The sequence below is a fragment of the Capra hircus genome, chromosome 6 (assembly GCF_001704415.2).
Source record: "Capra hircus breed San Clemente chromosome 6, ASM170441v1, whole genome shotgun sequence".
NCBI lineage: Eukaryota > Metazoa > Chordata > Mammalia > Artiodactyla > Bovidae > Capra > Capra hircus.
In genome coordinates, this window is record NC_030813.1 from 91,913,467 (window position 1) to 91,931,519 (window position 18,053).

Below are 18,053 nucleotides of genomic sequence, written 5' to 3' on the forward strand. Positions count from 1 at the left end.
CAGATGGACACTAGCCCACCAGGCTCCTCTGTCCATGGGATTCTCTAGGCAAGAATACTGGAATGGGTTGCCATGCTCTCCTCCAGGAGGTCTTCTTGACCCGGGGATCGAACACAAGTCTCTTTTGTCTCTTGCATTGGCAGGCAGATTCTTTACCTCTAGTGCCACCTGGGAAGCCCTGATTGGCACTATGTCAGGAGCTAAATGTATTGAAATGTAAAAGACTATAAATGTTTGAAAAACCAACTCCGTACACGGTCACAGGAGGAAAGTTACTTTAATCCTAAAGGTGTGGATGCATTTAGAATTTGAGAAGGGAAGAAGCCTACTAAATTTCCAAATGTATAATCACCTTCTCCCCTTGTTAGCTTAGGGATTTCCAACCCAGCTGTACAAGGTACATTATCTGAAGTCATTTAACTTGTTGACCATCACATTCTTGGAATAAGTAAAGTCTCTGCAGGTGAAATTGAACAAACAGCGCCAGTGACCTCTTTAGCTGCTCCAGTATTGGTCCAAGGGTTTAAAATAATAAGCTTCATTTTTCACTGAGTCTTGCTGACAGTATCAGCAGGGCATGAGGTTAGAAGTATAATCCTCTTTGATGAATAGTTCAAGTGAATTATTGTTAAACCTTTTGTAAATAGAAGTTTTTTTAAAAAGTCATAATAATGATTTGAGATAAACAGTATGACAACAAGGTCCTACTGTATAGCACAGGGAACTATATTCAATATCCTACCACAAACCATAATTGATAAGACTATAAAGAAAGAATGTATATTTGTGTATAACTGACTCATTTTGCTGTACAGCAGAGCTTGGACAACATAATTTAATAATATGTTATTAACCACTATACTTTAATAATAATTTGAAAAATAGGCCAGGCTGTCCACCAACATCAGGTGACCACGATCCTCCCTTGAACCAGTTGCCACATCCTGAAAAAAATACAGGGAGGAGAGAAGTTTTGAATAGGCTGGTTTTTAACCAAAATGCACAAAAAAATGATAGAAATGACTGACTTTCCCCCAGAAGTTAGTATCTGACATAGAAATTGAACTCTATAAAAATAAGGTCTTGTTTTTTACATACCTGAAAAAATACTGTGAATAATTGATATAAATGTAAGATTTATGCATTTAGTCAGGCTCAGTAGATTAGAAATCAATTAGTTGTTAGTGCATCAGAAAATGTATCTCAGTATCTCCATTTCTCATTTGTGATAATAAATGGAGTCAATTGTATTGATTAAGGTGATTCAGTCTTGTCTTAGCCAATAGTTTCCACTTTCTTGGCAATCAGGCTTACTGCCTGAGTGACCAACAGGTAGAATATCCACTGACACAATAGGAAGGCGGCAGAAGAACCAGCAGCAGACGAGGAAGAGGGGAACATAGGGGTCCCAGGTAATCCACAGACTGGTGATCTGGCAGTCCTTAATGCGGTTAGTCAAAAGGCATTAGATGAGGGGGTCTGCATTTCGTGCCCAGCTGGCTCAACTCCAGCCTCACTTGGACCAACTGGGACTCGATTTTTTTTTGGAATAGAACCCCTGGGTGAATCTTGGAATCAAGCAGAACTTCCTGAACTCCACTGACTCACTGCAAACTGCCTAACCTTCCAGGGAGAGTTATGTACATAGATGAATTGAAGCACCCAAAGAACAGAAAGAACTCAGCCTTGTTTGGGTCACTATATGTTCTCTGAAGGGGCTTTTCTGGTGGCTCAGCAGGAAAGAATCTGCCTGCAATGCAGGAGGCCTGGGTTTGATGCTTGGGTTGGGAAGATCCTCTGGAGAAGGGAATGGCTGCCCACTCCAATATTCTTGCCTGGGAAATCCCATGGACAGAGGAGCCTGGCAGGCTACAGTCCACGGGGTCGCAAGACACGACTTAGTGACTAAACCACCATTATTACCGTGTTCTCTGAACTGCCTCCGTGAAGGCATCAGGCTTTTAATGCAAAGATATGAACTATATTAAAAACTGGATGGACCTAGAGCCTGTCGTATAGAGTGAAGCAAGTCAGAGAAAAACAAATATCATATATGAATGCATATAACGTGGAATATAGAAAAGTGGGACAAATGAACCTATTCGCAGGGCAGAAATAGAGACACAGACGTGGCGAACAGACAAGTGCACATGGGGTGGGGGGGAGAGGAGGGTGGGAAGAGGAGCTCAGCTCGGGGCTCTGTGATGACCTAGAGGGGTGGGATGCGGGTGAGGTGGGAGGGAGGGAGTCGATATACGCAGACACATAGCTGATTCACTGCGTTGTACAGCAGAAACTAACACAATATTGCAAAGCAATTATACTTCAATTAACAAAAGGAAAGAATATGCTAAAGTGTAAACTCCAGGAAAGGAGCACATAAAGTACGCTTCTTTCCTTAACTTTTCCCCAGGCCTAGAACAGTGCCTGGAGAAGGCAATGGCGACCCACTCCAGTACTCTTGCCTGGAAAATCACACGGGTGGAGGAGCCTGATAGGCTGCAGTCCATGGGGTCGCTAAGAGTCTGGACACGACTGAGCGACTTCACTTTTACTCTTCACTTTCGTGCATTGGAGAAGGACATGGCAACCCACTCCAGTGTTCTTGCCTGGAGAATCCCAGGGACGGGGGAGCCTGGTGCCCTGCCATCTCTGGGGTCGCACAGAGTCGGACACGACTGAAGCGACTTGGCAGCAGCAGCAGCAGCAGAACAGTGCCTGACTCTTGGTACGTGCTCAAAAAATAGCTGTGAACAGAAGTGTCTGACTTCCAGAGTTTAAAACCCAGAAGAAGGGACAGAGCATGGCCAGAAATACCTATGACAGAGGCAGCGCTGTGGCTTGCCTCCAGGCAGGCAGAAATGGTATGGAGGAGAGAGAGCAATTCTATCTGGGTTGATAAGGCAGTTTCATGATGGAGGAGGGGTATTTGGAGGAAAAATGAGGAAGAGGAAAAAAGAAACTGAAAATATAGGGGGAAGGCTTATGCAAAAGATTAGTGTTAGAGGAAAGGTCTAAAAGTCATCTCCAATGAAAAATCTGAAGAGACCATGAATCAATCAGAGAATATGGAGAGATTTGAGAATCAAAACAAGTACCCAACTAATGCTTGGTAAAAAAAGTGAAAGTGAAAGCGTTAGTCCCTCAATCATGTCCAACTCTTTGCAGCCACACAGACTGTGGCCTGCCAGGCTCTTCTGTGCATGAGATTTCCCAGCAAGAAGACTGGAGTGGGTTGCCATTTCCTTCTCTAGGGGATCTTCTCAAGACAGGCATTGCACTCGCGACTCTTATGTCTCCTGTCTCCTGTATTGCACTTGGATTCTGTTACCATCTGGGGTGTAGAAATAGTTTATCAGAACCGTGAACAACAATGAGAGTCTTTAGGCCATTCTTTCTGGTAACACTTACTTTCACAGTAAGTCAGTCATGAGAAAAACATGATATAAACTGTACAAATGAGCTTTTCTTGACTTCCTTTTTAATATAAGAAATTGGTTATTTCCTAGGCCTCATTTCATTCTCATCTTACTGAAAATATTGGCAAATAGTAGAGCAGCAGAGAGGGGATTTAATTCTACAAACTGGGACTTAAATAGGACTGTTGTGTCTGTGGTGTTCATCACTGCTCCCTCAGCTTTTAGCTCCATACCTGGCACACAGTAGATGCTTGTGAATCTTGGCTGAATGAATGAACCAGTACAAGGAGGCCCTGTGTGCAAACCTCTGGGGAGGCATTCTGGGCTAAGTAAAGATGGAGTCAGTTCCTCTCTTCATAGTTCACAGCCCAAGCTGGGGATAAGGTGGGACTGTGGGCAGGGAACAGGCACAGCCTTAAATAGCTGTGCCAAAAGAGTGTGATAACCACAAGCATTGTGTTCAAGTAGTATAACAATAATAAACTATCTATCTGGTAAATTATCTATTTAGTTTATTATTGCTGTAATGTCATTTCACAGTTTATGTAGTATTTTATTCATTTGGTTCTCCCACAATGCCGGGGAGTGGGGGACACTTCTTAAAGGACAGATTGCAGGTGCAAGAGAGTCAGGGGATATTTATGAGAGATCAGAAAAGGCTTAGAGGAGATGGGATTTGAACTTGGCCTCAAAGATTGGATAGTCGATAGACTTCAACTTTATTGAATACATACTGTTGAACCCCTGGGTTGGGGAGATCTCCTGGAGGAGGGCATGGCAACCCATTCCAGTATTCTTGCCTGGAGAATTCCATGGACAGAAGAGTCTGATGGGCTACAGTCCATGGAGACGCAGAGTCAGACGCGACTGAGAGACTAACACACGCACTATGCGCCAAGCCCTTTTCTTGATGAACTCACTTGATCCTCATGACAGACTCTGTGGTAAACCCTATCATCTTACAGAAGAGGAAACTGAGGCACCGTAAGGTTAAATGAGCTGCTCAAAGTCACACAGCTGGGAAGCCTCAGAGCCCGACTATCTGGCTCCAGAGCCCCAGCTCTTAACCGTGAGGGAATATTGCAGTTTTTATAGGTGACCTCGGTGCTGTGAGTAGTGGGGAGTGATCCAGGTAGAGGGTGACTGAGCCACTGGGGTAGGGCTTGAGGTTAGAGTGTGCCAAGTATGTTTGAGGGGAAAGCGAATCTACAAGAGGTTGGCAGGGAAGTTTAGTGGGATGAAAAGGGTAGAAAGGCAGGGGAAATGACCAACAAGAAAGGGTGGCTAAATGAATTGTACCAAAATGTTATAGCAGAATGTGGTATAAAAGGAAGTATCTTCAGGATATATAAGACTTCTGAAAACAATGGCTACTACTTATAAAATCTTACCATAATCTGGGAGCTGGAGCCGTGTTCACCAATTCAGGCGGCTTATCTCGTTCATCCTCCCTGCAGAACTGCTATTGCTATCTCCTGTTTAACATGGGAGTCTGAAGACTCAAAAGAATAAGTGACTTCCTCTTACCAAAGTTACCTGTTTGACGCCTCAAACTCTTATCCACCTCAGTTTAATGGCTCTCTGTTAAAAGCCAAAAGATGGTTGAGGGGGTGGGTATAGCATGATGTCATTTTTGTGAAAAGAAAAAATGCACACACATACACATATATATACAGGTCTTCATTGACTTACATGAGGTTACATCCCAATACCCTCATTGTAAGTTGACAATATCATTAAGTCAAAAATACATTAGATACATCTAACCTACCGAACTTAGCTTCAGTTCAGTTCAGTTCAGTCACTCAGTTTTGTCTGACTCTTTGTGACCCCATGCATGAATCGCAGCACGCTAGGCCTCCTTGTCCATCACCAACTCCTGGAGTTCACCAAACCTCATGTCCATAGAATCGGTGATGCCACCCAGCCATCTCATCCTCTGTCGTCCCCTTCTCCTCCTGCCCCCAATCCCAGCATCAGGGTCTTTTCCAATGAGTCAACTCTTCACATGAGGTGGCCAAAGTACTAGAGTTTCAGCTTTAGCATCATTCCTTCCAAAGAACATCCAGGGCTGATCTCCTTCAGAATGGACTGGGTGGATCTCCTTGCAGTCCAAGGGACTCTCAAGAGTCTTCTCCAACACCACAGTTCAAAAGCATCAATTGTTCGGTGCTCAGCCTTCTTCACAGTCCAACTTTCACATCCGTACATGACTACTGGAAAAGCCATAGCCTTGACTAGACGGACCTTAGTCGGCAAAGTAATGTCTCTGCTTTTGAATATGCTATCTAGGTTGGTCATAACTTTCCTTCCAAGGAGTAAGCGTCTTTTAATTTCACGGCTGCAATCACCATCTGCAGTGATTTTGGAGCCCAAAAACATAAAGTCTGGCACTGTGTCTACTGTTTCCCTATCTATTTCCCATGAAGTGATGGGACCAGATGCCATGATCTTAGTTTTCTGAATGTTGAGCTTTAAGTCAACTTTTCACTCTCCTCTTTCACTTTCATCAGGAGGCTTTTTAGTTCCTCTTCACTTTCTGCCATAAGGGTGGAGTCATCTGCATATCTGAGGTGATTGATATTTCTCCAGGCAATCTCGATTCCAGCTTGTGCTTCATCCAGCCCAGTGTTTCTCATGATGTAGTCTGCATAGAAGTTAAATAAGCAGGGTGACAATATATAGCCTTGACGTACTTCTTTTCCTCTTTGGAACCAGTCTGTTGTTCCATGTCCAGTTCTAACTGTTGCTTCCTGACCTGCATATAGGTTTCTCAAGAGGCAGGTCAGGTGGTCTGGTATTCCTATCTCTTTCAGAATTTTCCACAGTTTATTGTGAACTTAGCTTAGCCCACCTTAAACATGCTCAGAACACTTAACATTAGCCTGCTGCTGCTGCTGCTGCTAAGTCACTTCAGTCGTGTCTGACTCTGTGCGACCCCATAGATGGCAGCCCACCAGGCTCCCCTGTCCTTGGGATTCTCCAGGCAAGAACACTGGAGTGGGTTGCCATTTCCTTCTCCAATGCGTGAAAGTGAAGTCGCTCAGTCGTGTCTGACTCTTAGTGACCCCATAGACTGCAGCCCACCAGGCTCCTCCATCCATGATATTTTCCAGGCAAGAGTACTGGAGTGGGGTGCCATAACATTAGCCTACAGTTGGGCAAATCATCTAAAATGAAGAGTGTTTAATAACAGTGTTGAATATTTCATGTAATTTACTACTTGGACTGCAAGGAGATCCAACCAGTCCATCCTAAAGGAGATCAGTCCTGGGTGTTCACTGGAAGGACTGATGCTGAAGCTGAAACTCCAATACCTAGGCCACCTCGTGCGAAGAGTTGACTCATTGGAAAAGACCCTGATGCTGGGAGGGATTTGGGGCAGGAGGAGAAGGGGACGACAGAGGATGAGATGGTTGGATGGCATCACCAACTCGATGGACATGAGTTTGGGTAAACTCCAGGAGTTGGTGATGGACAGGGAGGCCTGGCGTGCTGTGATTCATGGGATCGCAGAGTCAGACATGACTGAGCAACTGAACTGAACTGAAACTGAAAGTGAAACCAGGATGGTAGTAAGGACACAGAATGGTTTTAAGTGTATCAGTCTTTATCCTAGTGATCGCTTGGCTGACTACAAACTGTGGCTGCTGCTACTGCCCAGCATCATGAGAGAGTATGCTGCTAGCCCAGGGAAAGCTCAAAATGGGAAGTACAGTTTTTACTGAATGAGTATCGCTTTCACACCACTGTAAAGTAGAAAAATCTTAAGTTGAACCACATTAAGTCAGGGACCATCTGTATATGACATTCATAAGCTAAACTGTAAATAGTAGTTGCCTTTATTTTTTTTTAAATAATAAATATTTATTAATATTTATTTGTACTTTTGGCTGTGCTGGGTCTTTGTTGCTTCGAGAGGGCTTTCTCTGGTTGTGATGAGCAGGAGCTACTCTTCTTGCCGTGCTCAGGCTTCTCACTGCAGCGGCTTTCTCTTGTTGCAGAGCACGGGATCTAGGGTGCTCAGCTTTCTTTCCGTAGCTGCAGCACTTGGCTGAGTAGTTGTGTCTAGCAGGCTCCAGAACACAGTTTCATTAGTTTCTGCACAGGGCTTAGCTGCCCCTTGGCATGTGGAATCTTCCTGGACTAGGTATCGAACTGGTGTCCCTCAAATTGCAAGGCAGATTTTTAACCACTGGACCAGCAGGGAAGCACCAACAGTGGTTACCTTTAAAGAGTAAAATGGGATGAGCCGGGGTATAACTTACTTTTCCCTTTACATACTTTCTGTATTATTTTCATCCTTCATTATAAATTAATGAATATAGTGATTTAATAATAAATTAATGAACACTATCTTAAAAATGAAGTATAAATTTTAGCATGCTGCTGCTGCTGCTGCTGCCAAGTTGCTTCAGTCATGTCTGACTCTGTGTGACCCCACAGAGCTAAAACAAAAGTTAGCAAGGACACAATTTACAAAATTTTTATAGGAATTTGGTTTATTTTATATATATTAAGGCCTACTGAAGGTTTTTGAACATATGGGCAATTCTGGAGAGCAATAATTGAAAAAAGAAAGCTATATGGGTCAGGCTTGTTTACTTGTTTTTGTTTTATTTTTGTCCCTTTTAATTCTGTTTCATCATTATTGACATGCCATAGGATCAAGCATTATTTTGCTCTGTTGGTTTCCAAAGCACTTTGTCAATTTTTTTTTAAACCTGCCTATCACTTATTTTATTTTTTAATGTTTGGCTGTGTGGGGTCTTTTGCTGCGCGGGCTTTTCTCCAGGTGCAGAAATCAGGTCCTACTCTCTAGTTGGGGTGTGTGCGCTTCTCACTCGGGTGTCTTCTTTTGTTATGGAGCACAGCTCTAGGGTGCGTGCACTTCAGCAGTGGTGGCTCACAAGCTTAGTTGCTGTAAGGTATGTGGAATCTTCCTGGACCTGGGATCAAACCTGTGTCTTCTTCATTGGCAGGCAGATTCTTAACCCCTGGACCACCAGGGAAGACAGCTTCATCAAAACATCATTTACTTGTTTACTCTGTTTAGTGTTTGCTTTCCGCCTCTGCCTTAAGCACCAGAAGAGAGTTTCTGTATGTTTTGCCCACTGTTACAGCCTTAGCTCCTGGAACAACTTCTGGCATAAAGCAAATGTTGAATTATTTTGTTGAATGAATTAGGATTTTTAGTAGACTTCATTTATTTTATATAAAATGCTTCCCTGGTGACTCAGACGGTAAGGAGTCTATCTGCAATGCAGGAGACCTGGGTTTGATCCCTGGGTTGGGAAGATCCTTTGGAGAAGGGAATGGTAACCCACTCCAGTATTCTTGCCTGGAGAATTCTGTGGACAGAGTAGCCTGGCGGGCTACAGTCCATGGGGTCTCAAAGAGAGTCAAACACAACTGATTGACTAACACTACTCATGTTAACTCAGTTGCTGCAGTGAGGTAATTTTCTGTTTGGGCTTCCCTGGTGGCTCAGCTGGTAAAGAATCCACCTGCAATGTGGGAGACCTGGGTTCCATCCCTGGGTTGGGAAGATCTCTTGGAGAAGGGAACAGCTACCCACTCCAGTGTTCTGGCCTGGAGAAGTCCATCAGTTTTAAAATTCACAGCAAAGTTGAGCAGAAAGTAGAGAGAGTGTCCACGTGTTCCCGCTCCTTGATTGCTTGCATAAGCTCGCCCATTGCCAATCTCCTTGTCACAGTGGAGACATGTGACAAGCATGTGTTATGAGTGATGAACCTACAACGACACATCCTTGTCACCCAAAGTCCATAGTTGATGTTAGGGTTCACTCTTGGTGTTGTACAGTCTCGGGTATAATGTCATGTAGCCAACCTTATAGTATCACACAGAATAGTTTCACGGTTCTAAACATCCTATGTGCTCTGTCTATTCTGCCCATCTATCTAGCTACTGCTCTTTCTATTGTTTCCATAATTTTGTCTTTTCCAGAATGTCATAGAGTTGGAATCATCCCATATGTAACCTTTTGATATTGGCTTCTTTCCTTTATTAACATGCATTGAAAGAAAGTTCTTCCATGCCTTTTCATGGTTTGTGAGTTCATTTCTTTTTAGTGCTAAATAATATTCCATTGTCTGGATCCACCACTGTTTATTTATCCTGTGAGTTATAATTTTTTGTGTGTGAGCTAAGTCACTACAGTTGTGTCCGACTCTTTGCAACCCCATGGACCGTAGCCCTCCAGGCTCCTCTGTTCGTGGGATTCTCCAGGCTAGAATACTGGAGTGGGTTGCTATTCCTTCTCCAGGGGATCTTCCCACCCAGGGATGGAACCTGTGTCTTTTACATCTCTTCCATTGGCAGGCAGGTTCTTTACCACTAGCCCCACCTGGGAAGCCCCCAGATAGCAGAAGAGGGCTATTTTCATTATTTTATTAATTTATTTTATTATTTATTAATTTTAGACATCCCCCCTCAAAAAAAAAATGAGGTAAGAAGGCGGCAACTTCTAAAGGAATAAAACAGTTGCTTTGAGGGACTCGGAGTGGGTGCTGAAGATGGAGGTCGTGAGTGGCTTTTGGATGGAAATCGAGTTCTTTCAGCCCTTTACCCTCTGTTTCTGAATGCCCTCTGTGGCTGGCTGGGTGCTGGGTGCTGGAAGGTGTGGAAACAGGAAGTCATCCCTGCCTTGCGGATGCAAACGGCGGGAATGGGCGTGGCCGCTGGCAGTGGGCGGGCTCTGCGGGAAACAGGCTGCTCACCTCTGGATCCTCCTCTCTCCAAGCAGATCAAAGAAGGGGGCAAAGCGGACCTGGTGAGCTCCAGACTGCGGGCTGGGGACGAGGTGGTGAACATCAACGAGGTGGCACTGAGCAGCTCCCGGAGGGAGGCCGTTTCCTTGGTGAAAGGATCCTACAAGACTCTGCGGCTGGTGGTGCGCAGGTAGGCAGGATGGGTGGGCGCCAGGTTCCTCCTGCGCCTCCCCCTCCCGTAAAGAGCCTGTTCCTTAATCCTTGCCATGTGAATTTTATGGTACCTCAGCCCCCCCACCCCCACCCCCATCACCAGGTAACTTTCCTTTTTTCTTGCACATCTTGTGGCCTGTGAAGACATTTTAGATATGCCTGTCTTGTGAAACCCTAGTTTTCCCAGCAGGTGTTGGCTTGGCAGGGTTCACTGTACTTTCCACATTTCTGGGCCTGATGGAAAGTGACCCTGATCCCCGATGTGGTCAGAGCACTATGAGGTGTTGCCTCCCTGTGGGACCAGAGACAGCCCCAGGCTTGAAGACTTGGAGAGCATTCCACTTACCTGACCTACTCCCAGGGGTAGGGGATATCGTCAAAACAAGTGAATTCCTGCTTTTGTTTGGTTTGTTTTATTTCTCTGGTTGTGATAGTGATGTTTCCTTTGTTGGAAAAGGTTTGCCTTGTGATTGGTTTATGATGCCTTAAAGTTAGAAGCTTCCTAGTTCCAGGAGAACACCTCTTAGTGGAGGGAATTACCTGTGGAAGGAAGTTAAAATGTTTTTTGCAATTATTATGTCAAACCAAGCATTGCTGGAGATGTTTTACATTAACATATATAACTACGTTCATTTAGTCTGCACAGAATCTGGTGAGATAGCTATCATTATCCTCATTGTATAGGCAAGATGGTTAAGCAGGTCACTGAAGGCTTGTAAGTGGACGAGCCACAGAGGAGTCTAGATGCTGCTGGTCCCACTTCACCAGGCCGCATGAGCCTTATTGCCCTGACCTACTAAGTCCTGGGCTTACACATTAAGGTATTTCTTCATTAATCAGGTTTTGGCTACCTCACAAGGCAACTAAATGTTATAATATTTGAGGATGTTTAAATTGGCTGGAACTTCAGGAGTCATTAATCAAGCCATGCCATTTTTAAGATGTTGACAGTAAGCTGGTCTTTTCATCAGGCCTCACATAGTCTCTTAAGTCAGAGGTCTACAATCTCTGGGCTTCTGAACAGTCAGTGGAGGCATAAGATTAGAAAGAAAGTAAAAGTCGCTCAGTCATGTCCAACGCTTTGCGACCCCTTGGACTATACAGTCCATGGAAGTCTCTAGGCCAGAATACTGGAGTGGGTAGTCTTTCCTTTCTCCAGGGGATCTTCCCAACCCAGGGTTTGAACCCAGGTTTCTGGTATTGCAGGTGGATTCTTTACCAGCTGAGCCACAAGAGAAGCCCAAGAATACTGGAGTAGATAGCCTATCTCTTCTCCAGCGGATCTTCCCGACCCAGGAATCGAACCAGAGTCTCCTGCATTGCAGGTGGATTCATTACCAACTAAGCTATGAGGGAAGCCCAAATTAGAAATAAAGTGCACAGTAAATGTTATGCACTTGAATCATCCCCAAACCGTTTCTCCATCCCTGGTCCATGGAAAAATTATCTTCCATGAAATTGGTCCCTGGTGCCAGGAAGGTTGGGGACCACTGTCCTAGAGTTCCATTCACCCCTGCATTTATTTATTCCTCTAAGTTCGCTGTTTGAGGCTGTGCTGAGGAGAAAAGCAGCTCCTCCCAACCACAAAAAAATAACAGCTGTGGGTATGGTCCCACCGTGTCCCCAGGTTCCAGTGACTCTCTGCAGTGTGCTGGGCTGGGTCTGGTTTCTCTTCAGGGCCTTCTAACTAGACCTTGCTTCTCTGGTGGACAGTGATGCAACGTGGCTCAAAGCATAGGCGCCAGAGTCAGATCAGACCTGGGTTCAAATTCTAAGGCTGTCATCTACCCATGTGATCTTGGGAAATTACTTAGCCTGGTTGAAGATTCAGTTTCCTTATTTTTAAATAGGGATTAAAATAGCTACGTTACAAGGTGATTAGACCAATGTAATGAACTATTCTACATGGTTACTCATGGTAATAACAGATACCGCTGCTATTATTTTTATTATTTTTGGCCAACTCTAGGCATTATTTAGGGCTTCCCTGGTGGCTCAGAGGTTAAAGCGTCTGCCTGCAATGCAAGAGACCTGGGTTCAATCCCTGGGTCGGGAAGATCCCCTGGAGAAAGAAATGGCAACCCACTCCAGTATTCTTGCCTGGAGAATCCCATGGACGGAGAAGCCTGGTGGGCTACAGTCCACGGGGTCACAAAAAGTCAGACACAACTGAGCGACTTCACTTTCAGGCATTATTTGTGGGTCAATATATGAGTAAAGCAAGCATTCATTCCGAACACGGAAGCCGATTTCTCAAATAGATGGGTAGGAAGATTCAGAACCATTGGCCCATCCCATGCATCCAGAGAGTGTTGAAAGCTTTGAACTCACTTTGACATTGGAACCCAAAGTCAGTTTGAGAGCCCTAGCATGTATCTGTTGAGGATTGATGGCGGAATCCACACTCAGAATGTTTTGACAGGACTCTGGTTATTGATTAACCTCTGGAGAGGGTTGCCTTGTTTCCTTCTATGAACAGTAGTCATGCTGGCTTCCAGTTATGTCTTCTAGTTGATGGTGACACGAGGTCTGAATTATTTTGTCTAGCGGAACAGGCAACAGACAGTCCTGGGATTGAAATCAGGCTTTGTCGTTTGCAAATTGTGTGACCTCAGGCTCTCTTTTATAAAGTAATAATGGGAAATAATAATTCCTGCCTCACAAGGGAATTGCGAAGATTTAATGTACAAAATCTAAGTACGTAGAAAATGTGCACCGTTTGCTCATTATTATTCTGAATTAGGTTAGAGGCCAACAGTGATATGGAGTATTGTCCTATTACCGAACATGCTGGGTGCCTGGTTATCAAGAAGCCCCCACCCTCATCCTCTCGTGGAATTTAGGAATGTTAATTCACATCATTGAAAGACATACACCAGAATGTCAACACGTAGCTCATTTTGAAAAACGCAACTCTAAGTGGAATAAATATACCAAGGTGACCAAGAATCAGTATAATTTATCCCCACAGGAAAACGAAATAGGAAGTCTGACCATAGCTAGGTCAGGAGGTTGCATGCTGATCTCAGGCTGAAGAGTGGGTCTGAGGCGCCAGAATGTGCTGGCCTCCCCGATGTTGGCCGGGTGGCCCATCTTTCCATGAGGAATGCGTCTGCCAGGCAGGCCAGATGCCCGTGCTGCTGAATCAGGGCCCTTTCCCCTCTGGACCGCAGGGAAGCGTCCTGCCAAAGCGCTCCTCTCCCATCTCATGACTTCTCTGCCCTCCGCTCCAAATCCCCTTGCTGATTGACACATTCTTTCTTTAGATATGTTAATAGGATCGATAAGGTTACTAAAGAGTCCGTGCACTCTGTGCTTTTGCTGTGGGAAACATTTTGTCTCTAAGATGCCTTTTGAACATGTCTTATCTCGTCTATTATGTGTTGGTTTTTAAAGTTGAACTCCCCGAAAGAGGGTAGTCTTTACTCCTCATACATCTTTACCAACTGAGCTCTCAGGGAAGCACATATTTGGAGATGGGGATTTATGAACGTGCTCTAGTAGATGTGGATGGACATTCCGCCCCTACATCGCAGAGAACTGGGTAGACGCCCTTATACTCCGGATTAATCCGACTTTGTATTTAGTAGAGCGGTTGCTTTCCTGACGTCTTACCTTTATATCTTGGCACATGCCATGTCCAGAAATGTCATCTCCTTTCACTTGATTCTGACAGAGAAACTTGTGATATTTCATTTACTTGTGTCTGACTCTTTGCGATCCCATGGATTGTAGCCTACCAGGCTCCTCTGTCCATGGAATTCTCCAGGCAAGTATACTGGAGTGGGTTGCTATTTCCTTCTCCAAGGATCCTCCCGACACAAGGACCGAATCCAGGCCTCCCACATTGGAGACAGATTCTTTACCATTTGAGCTATCCAGGAAGCCCATATTATTGACTAGCCTTTGTTTTTTTCCTAAGTGATCTTTATATTTTTGAAGAAAAGATCTATGTGGCTTCCAGGAAATGTAATCAGGGAATCTGTTTCCTGGAGAAATCCTTTGTGTAGTGAAAATGTATATTTGTCGGCATTTCCATCTGTACCTGCCTCCTTTTCTCTTAAAGTTAGTTTTGGGTGGACAAGGGCAACACCTCAGGTTGGCAGGCTTCCTCATCTATCATAAATATGTCAAGAATGCAGATCAGGGTAGTGGTGTTTATATAAGTTTTGAGAGTGTCTTACCCAGTGACCAGAAACAATCAAAAGTAAAAACACCTCCTTAAAAGGCTACAGTGACAAGAGAAATGCAGAGTTTCAAGTGAGTTGTGGGTCAGTGGCCTTAGGAGATCTGCTGACCCATAAAGAAGGCAGGGTTTAGTCCTCTGGGAAGAGGGAGTGAAGGGGTGACGTGGATGTTCTAGGACAGAGAATGTGTCTGCTGCTGAGTACACAGAGGTCTGCAGCTAGAGGTGGATAAATGGAGAAGAAATGATGCGATGTGAAGTGAGCCAAAGAAAAGACCTTCGAAAAGGAAAACAAACATCTCCCAGTTGAAGGGAAACTGAAGAAGGAAGGACACTACAAAGGATGTAAATTGGGAAAGCAGACAGGTACGCAAATAAGAGTCAGTACTCAAGACCCTCTCTAAAATCAGTGGGGACTTTATTTGGCAGAGAGGTGTGATGCACGTCCTAGAGCCACTAACGGTTAGAATGAATGGAAAGCAAAGACAGAGGAAAGGGTCTTCCAGTTTCATTTAAACCCTTGGGGTGATGCAAGGTGCTTTCAGTACGGGGAGTACTCACTGCTGTTTGCAGATAACCTACATTTTAAATTAAAAAAATCAGAGGCTATATTTTCCTTTCAGAACAAACTGTTAAGTTTAACTGCTGGGGATGCATCTAATCTTGTGTTTTCACCCTGAGTTGGAACTCTGATTCCTGTCCTGAATCAGATCCTCAGAAAAGCCTTGTAACCATTAGATTTGTAACCTCAGTAGAATGTCCCCCAACCCTCATTTTTCTTGGCAAATCCAACCTCCCAAACTTCTGCATTAAGGTGCTAACTTTGCCAAACATTATCCTACTCCTAAATTTGGTATCCATGGTTGGTTTGGCAAAGAAAAGTTTTGGGGATATTTTTCATTATAAATGTTTTGTAATGTTTTTACAAGGCTCATGTAAGCCATTGGGAAGTAGAATGCATCCTTTCTAGGAGAAAGGACATGTGAGAAGGTGATGCAGGCTTGATGCTGCCTGAAAAACAAGTCATTTAATTAATTTGATTCTAGCCTCAAAGGATTGTAGTGAGAAATATGTACTTTCACTATATAGAGTCGGTGATTGAAGAATGAACACTTGAAAAGAAATTTTGTATTTGTTAAATAAATTGGCTCTTTTTTATATTTATTTATTTTTTTTGCTGCCTCCCAATGTTTTTTTAAAAATTATTATTAAACGTTTTATTTTGTATCGGAGTATAGCTGATTAGCAATGTTATGACAGTGCAGGTGGACAGCAGAGAGACTCAGCCATACATATACCTGTGTCCATTCTCCCCCAGACTCCTCATCCATCCAGGCTGCCACATAAGCAGAGTTCCCTGTGCTATATAGTAGGTCCCTGTTGGTTATCCACTTTAAATACAGCAGTGTGTACTGGTCCATCCCAAAATCCCTTACTTTCCCTTCTCCCCATTTTTCCCTCCTGGCAACCATAAGTTCATCCTCTAAGCCTGTGAATCTCTTTGTTTTGCAATAAATTGCCTGTTACAAGAAGCCCATTTTACTGTCTAGAACATAGCACACGATTAGAGGTTCCATCGAATGGGAAGGATTTGTGGGGAAGTGGCCTTTCTGGGCATAGGAGGCAGCATGTATGATTTGGAACAGTAGACAGAGGGTCGGGAAAAATGAGCCCCTTTTAAAATGAAATCTCACTCCTGAATCTTCCCGCTATCCCAGCAAATTTGGAATAGCTTCTCCCCTTCCCATTCATTTAGTCTATGAGCCTACATTACTTTACCAACAAAAGTCCATCTAGTCAAAGCTATGGTTTTTCCAGTAGTCATGTATGGATGTGAGAGTTGGAATATAAAGAAAGCTGAGCACCGAAGAACTGAAGCTTTTGAACTGTGGTGTTGGAGAAGACTCTTGAGAGTCCCCTGGACTGCAAGGAGATCCAAGCAGTTCATCCTAAAGGAAATCAGTCCTGAATATTCATTGGAAGGACTGATGCTGAAGCTGAAACTCCAGTACTCTGGCCACCTGATGTGAAGAGCTGACTCGCTGGAAAAGACCCTGATGCTGGGAAAGATTGAAGGTGGGAGGAGAAGGGGCCAACAGAGGATGAGATGGTTGGATGGCATCATCGACTCAATGGACGAGTCTGAGTAAGCTCTGGGAGTTGGTGATAGATGGGGAAGCCTGGCAGGCTGCAGTCCATGGGGTCGCCAAGAGTCAGACACGACTGAGTGACTGAACTGAACTGAACTGATGAGCTGACATGTTAGAAGAGAACTTTTCTTTGGCTGCGCCATGTGGCCTGTGGGATCTTAGTTCCCTGACCAGGGATTGAACCTGGGCCAGCAAACTCCTGGGACTGTTGATTTTTTATTTGACTGAATATATATGTTTGAGGAAAAGAAGGAATAGTGAAAGAAGATCACATTTTATGAAAAAGTGAGATTGAGGAGAAAGGAGGGTGACTTTGTAAAACACAAGCAAACAACAATCATTTGTCTAAAATACAGGTACTCCCAGGCTTCGTGACTTGCCCTGTGTTCAGACTCAGATTCCTGTCCTGAATCGAATCATCAGAATTAGCAGGGCCCAGAGGGAAAATCTGGGTCTTGTCCCTTTCAGCCCACAGCGCTGCCTCGAGGTAGACATGATGGAATGCATCCAAAGATGTGCAGGGACTTGCCCAAGGCCACGTGCAAGCAGCCTAAAGGGGCATGGAGGTCTCTGAGGAGGAGGTTTTAGGGCTTTTGGCATCTCAAGCAGTGAGCTAGTGCTTTTCACCTGGCTGCCTTTTCCCTTAGAAATATTTGTGATGCTTAAAAAACAGGCAGTGAGACTTCCCTGGTGGCCCAATGGTTAAGGCTCCTCACTGCCAATGCAAGGCCACAGGTTTGATCCCTGGTCAGGGCATTGCGATGCCATTTGGCACCACCAAAAGATAAAAAGTAAAATAAAAGCCTTTGAGAGTTAAAAAAAAAAAAAGTTGCCAATTAAAAAAAAAAAAAACAAACCCAGAAAAAACAAATAAACTGATTTTTAACTCATCTAGGAAAAACTAGATTCCCTACTGACCTTGAACTTCCTGGGTAGTTCGGAGGAGATGCATTTCACTGCTCTGTGCACCCTGCTGGCTGGAGGCTCTCCATTAGCCTCTGGAAATAAAACTATGTGTTGCCTTACAGCTGCTACCTCCCTCCGAACAAAAATGGTGATGAAATTAAGTTCACCACCACCCTCGACCCACGCTTCCCAGAGCAGACCATCCCACATTTCTGAGGGTTAGCAGCATAATTCTTTTTATAATCAGGCGGATGACTTAATCGGAATGGAATGGGATGGGTGGCTCCCACACCTGCTACCTCCGTGTCAGGTTTCCATGACCTTTTTATGTCTGGATTGAGTTGTGAGACTGTAACTCGCCAAGGATTTGCAAGTCAGTGATCTTGTAAGAAGAATCTGGTAATGAGCGCTATACTTTAAAGGTCCTCTTAAAGAATACAAAATTAGT

At 44.2% G+C, this 18,053-nt stretch overlaps 1 protein-coding gene across 1 annotated transcript in view; it reads left to right on the forward strand.

The window, feature by feature from the left end:
• Positions 1 to 18,053, forward strand: part of SHROOM3 (shroom family member 3) — a 330,680-nt gene that overhangs the window by 109,423 nt on the left and 203,204 nt on the right. Inside the window, exon 2 of the mRNA XM_018049607.1 lies at positions 10,186 to 10,340. Coding sequence (XP_017905096.1) covers positions 10,186 to 10,340 — 155 coding nt within the window. The remainder of the gene's footprint in view (positions 1 to 10,185; positions 10,341 to 18,053) is intronic.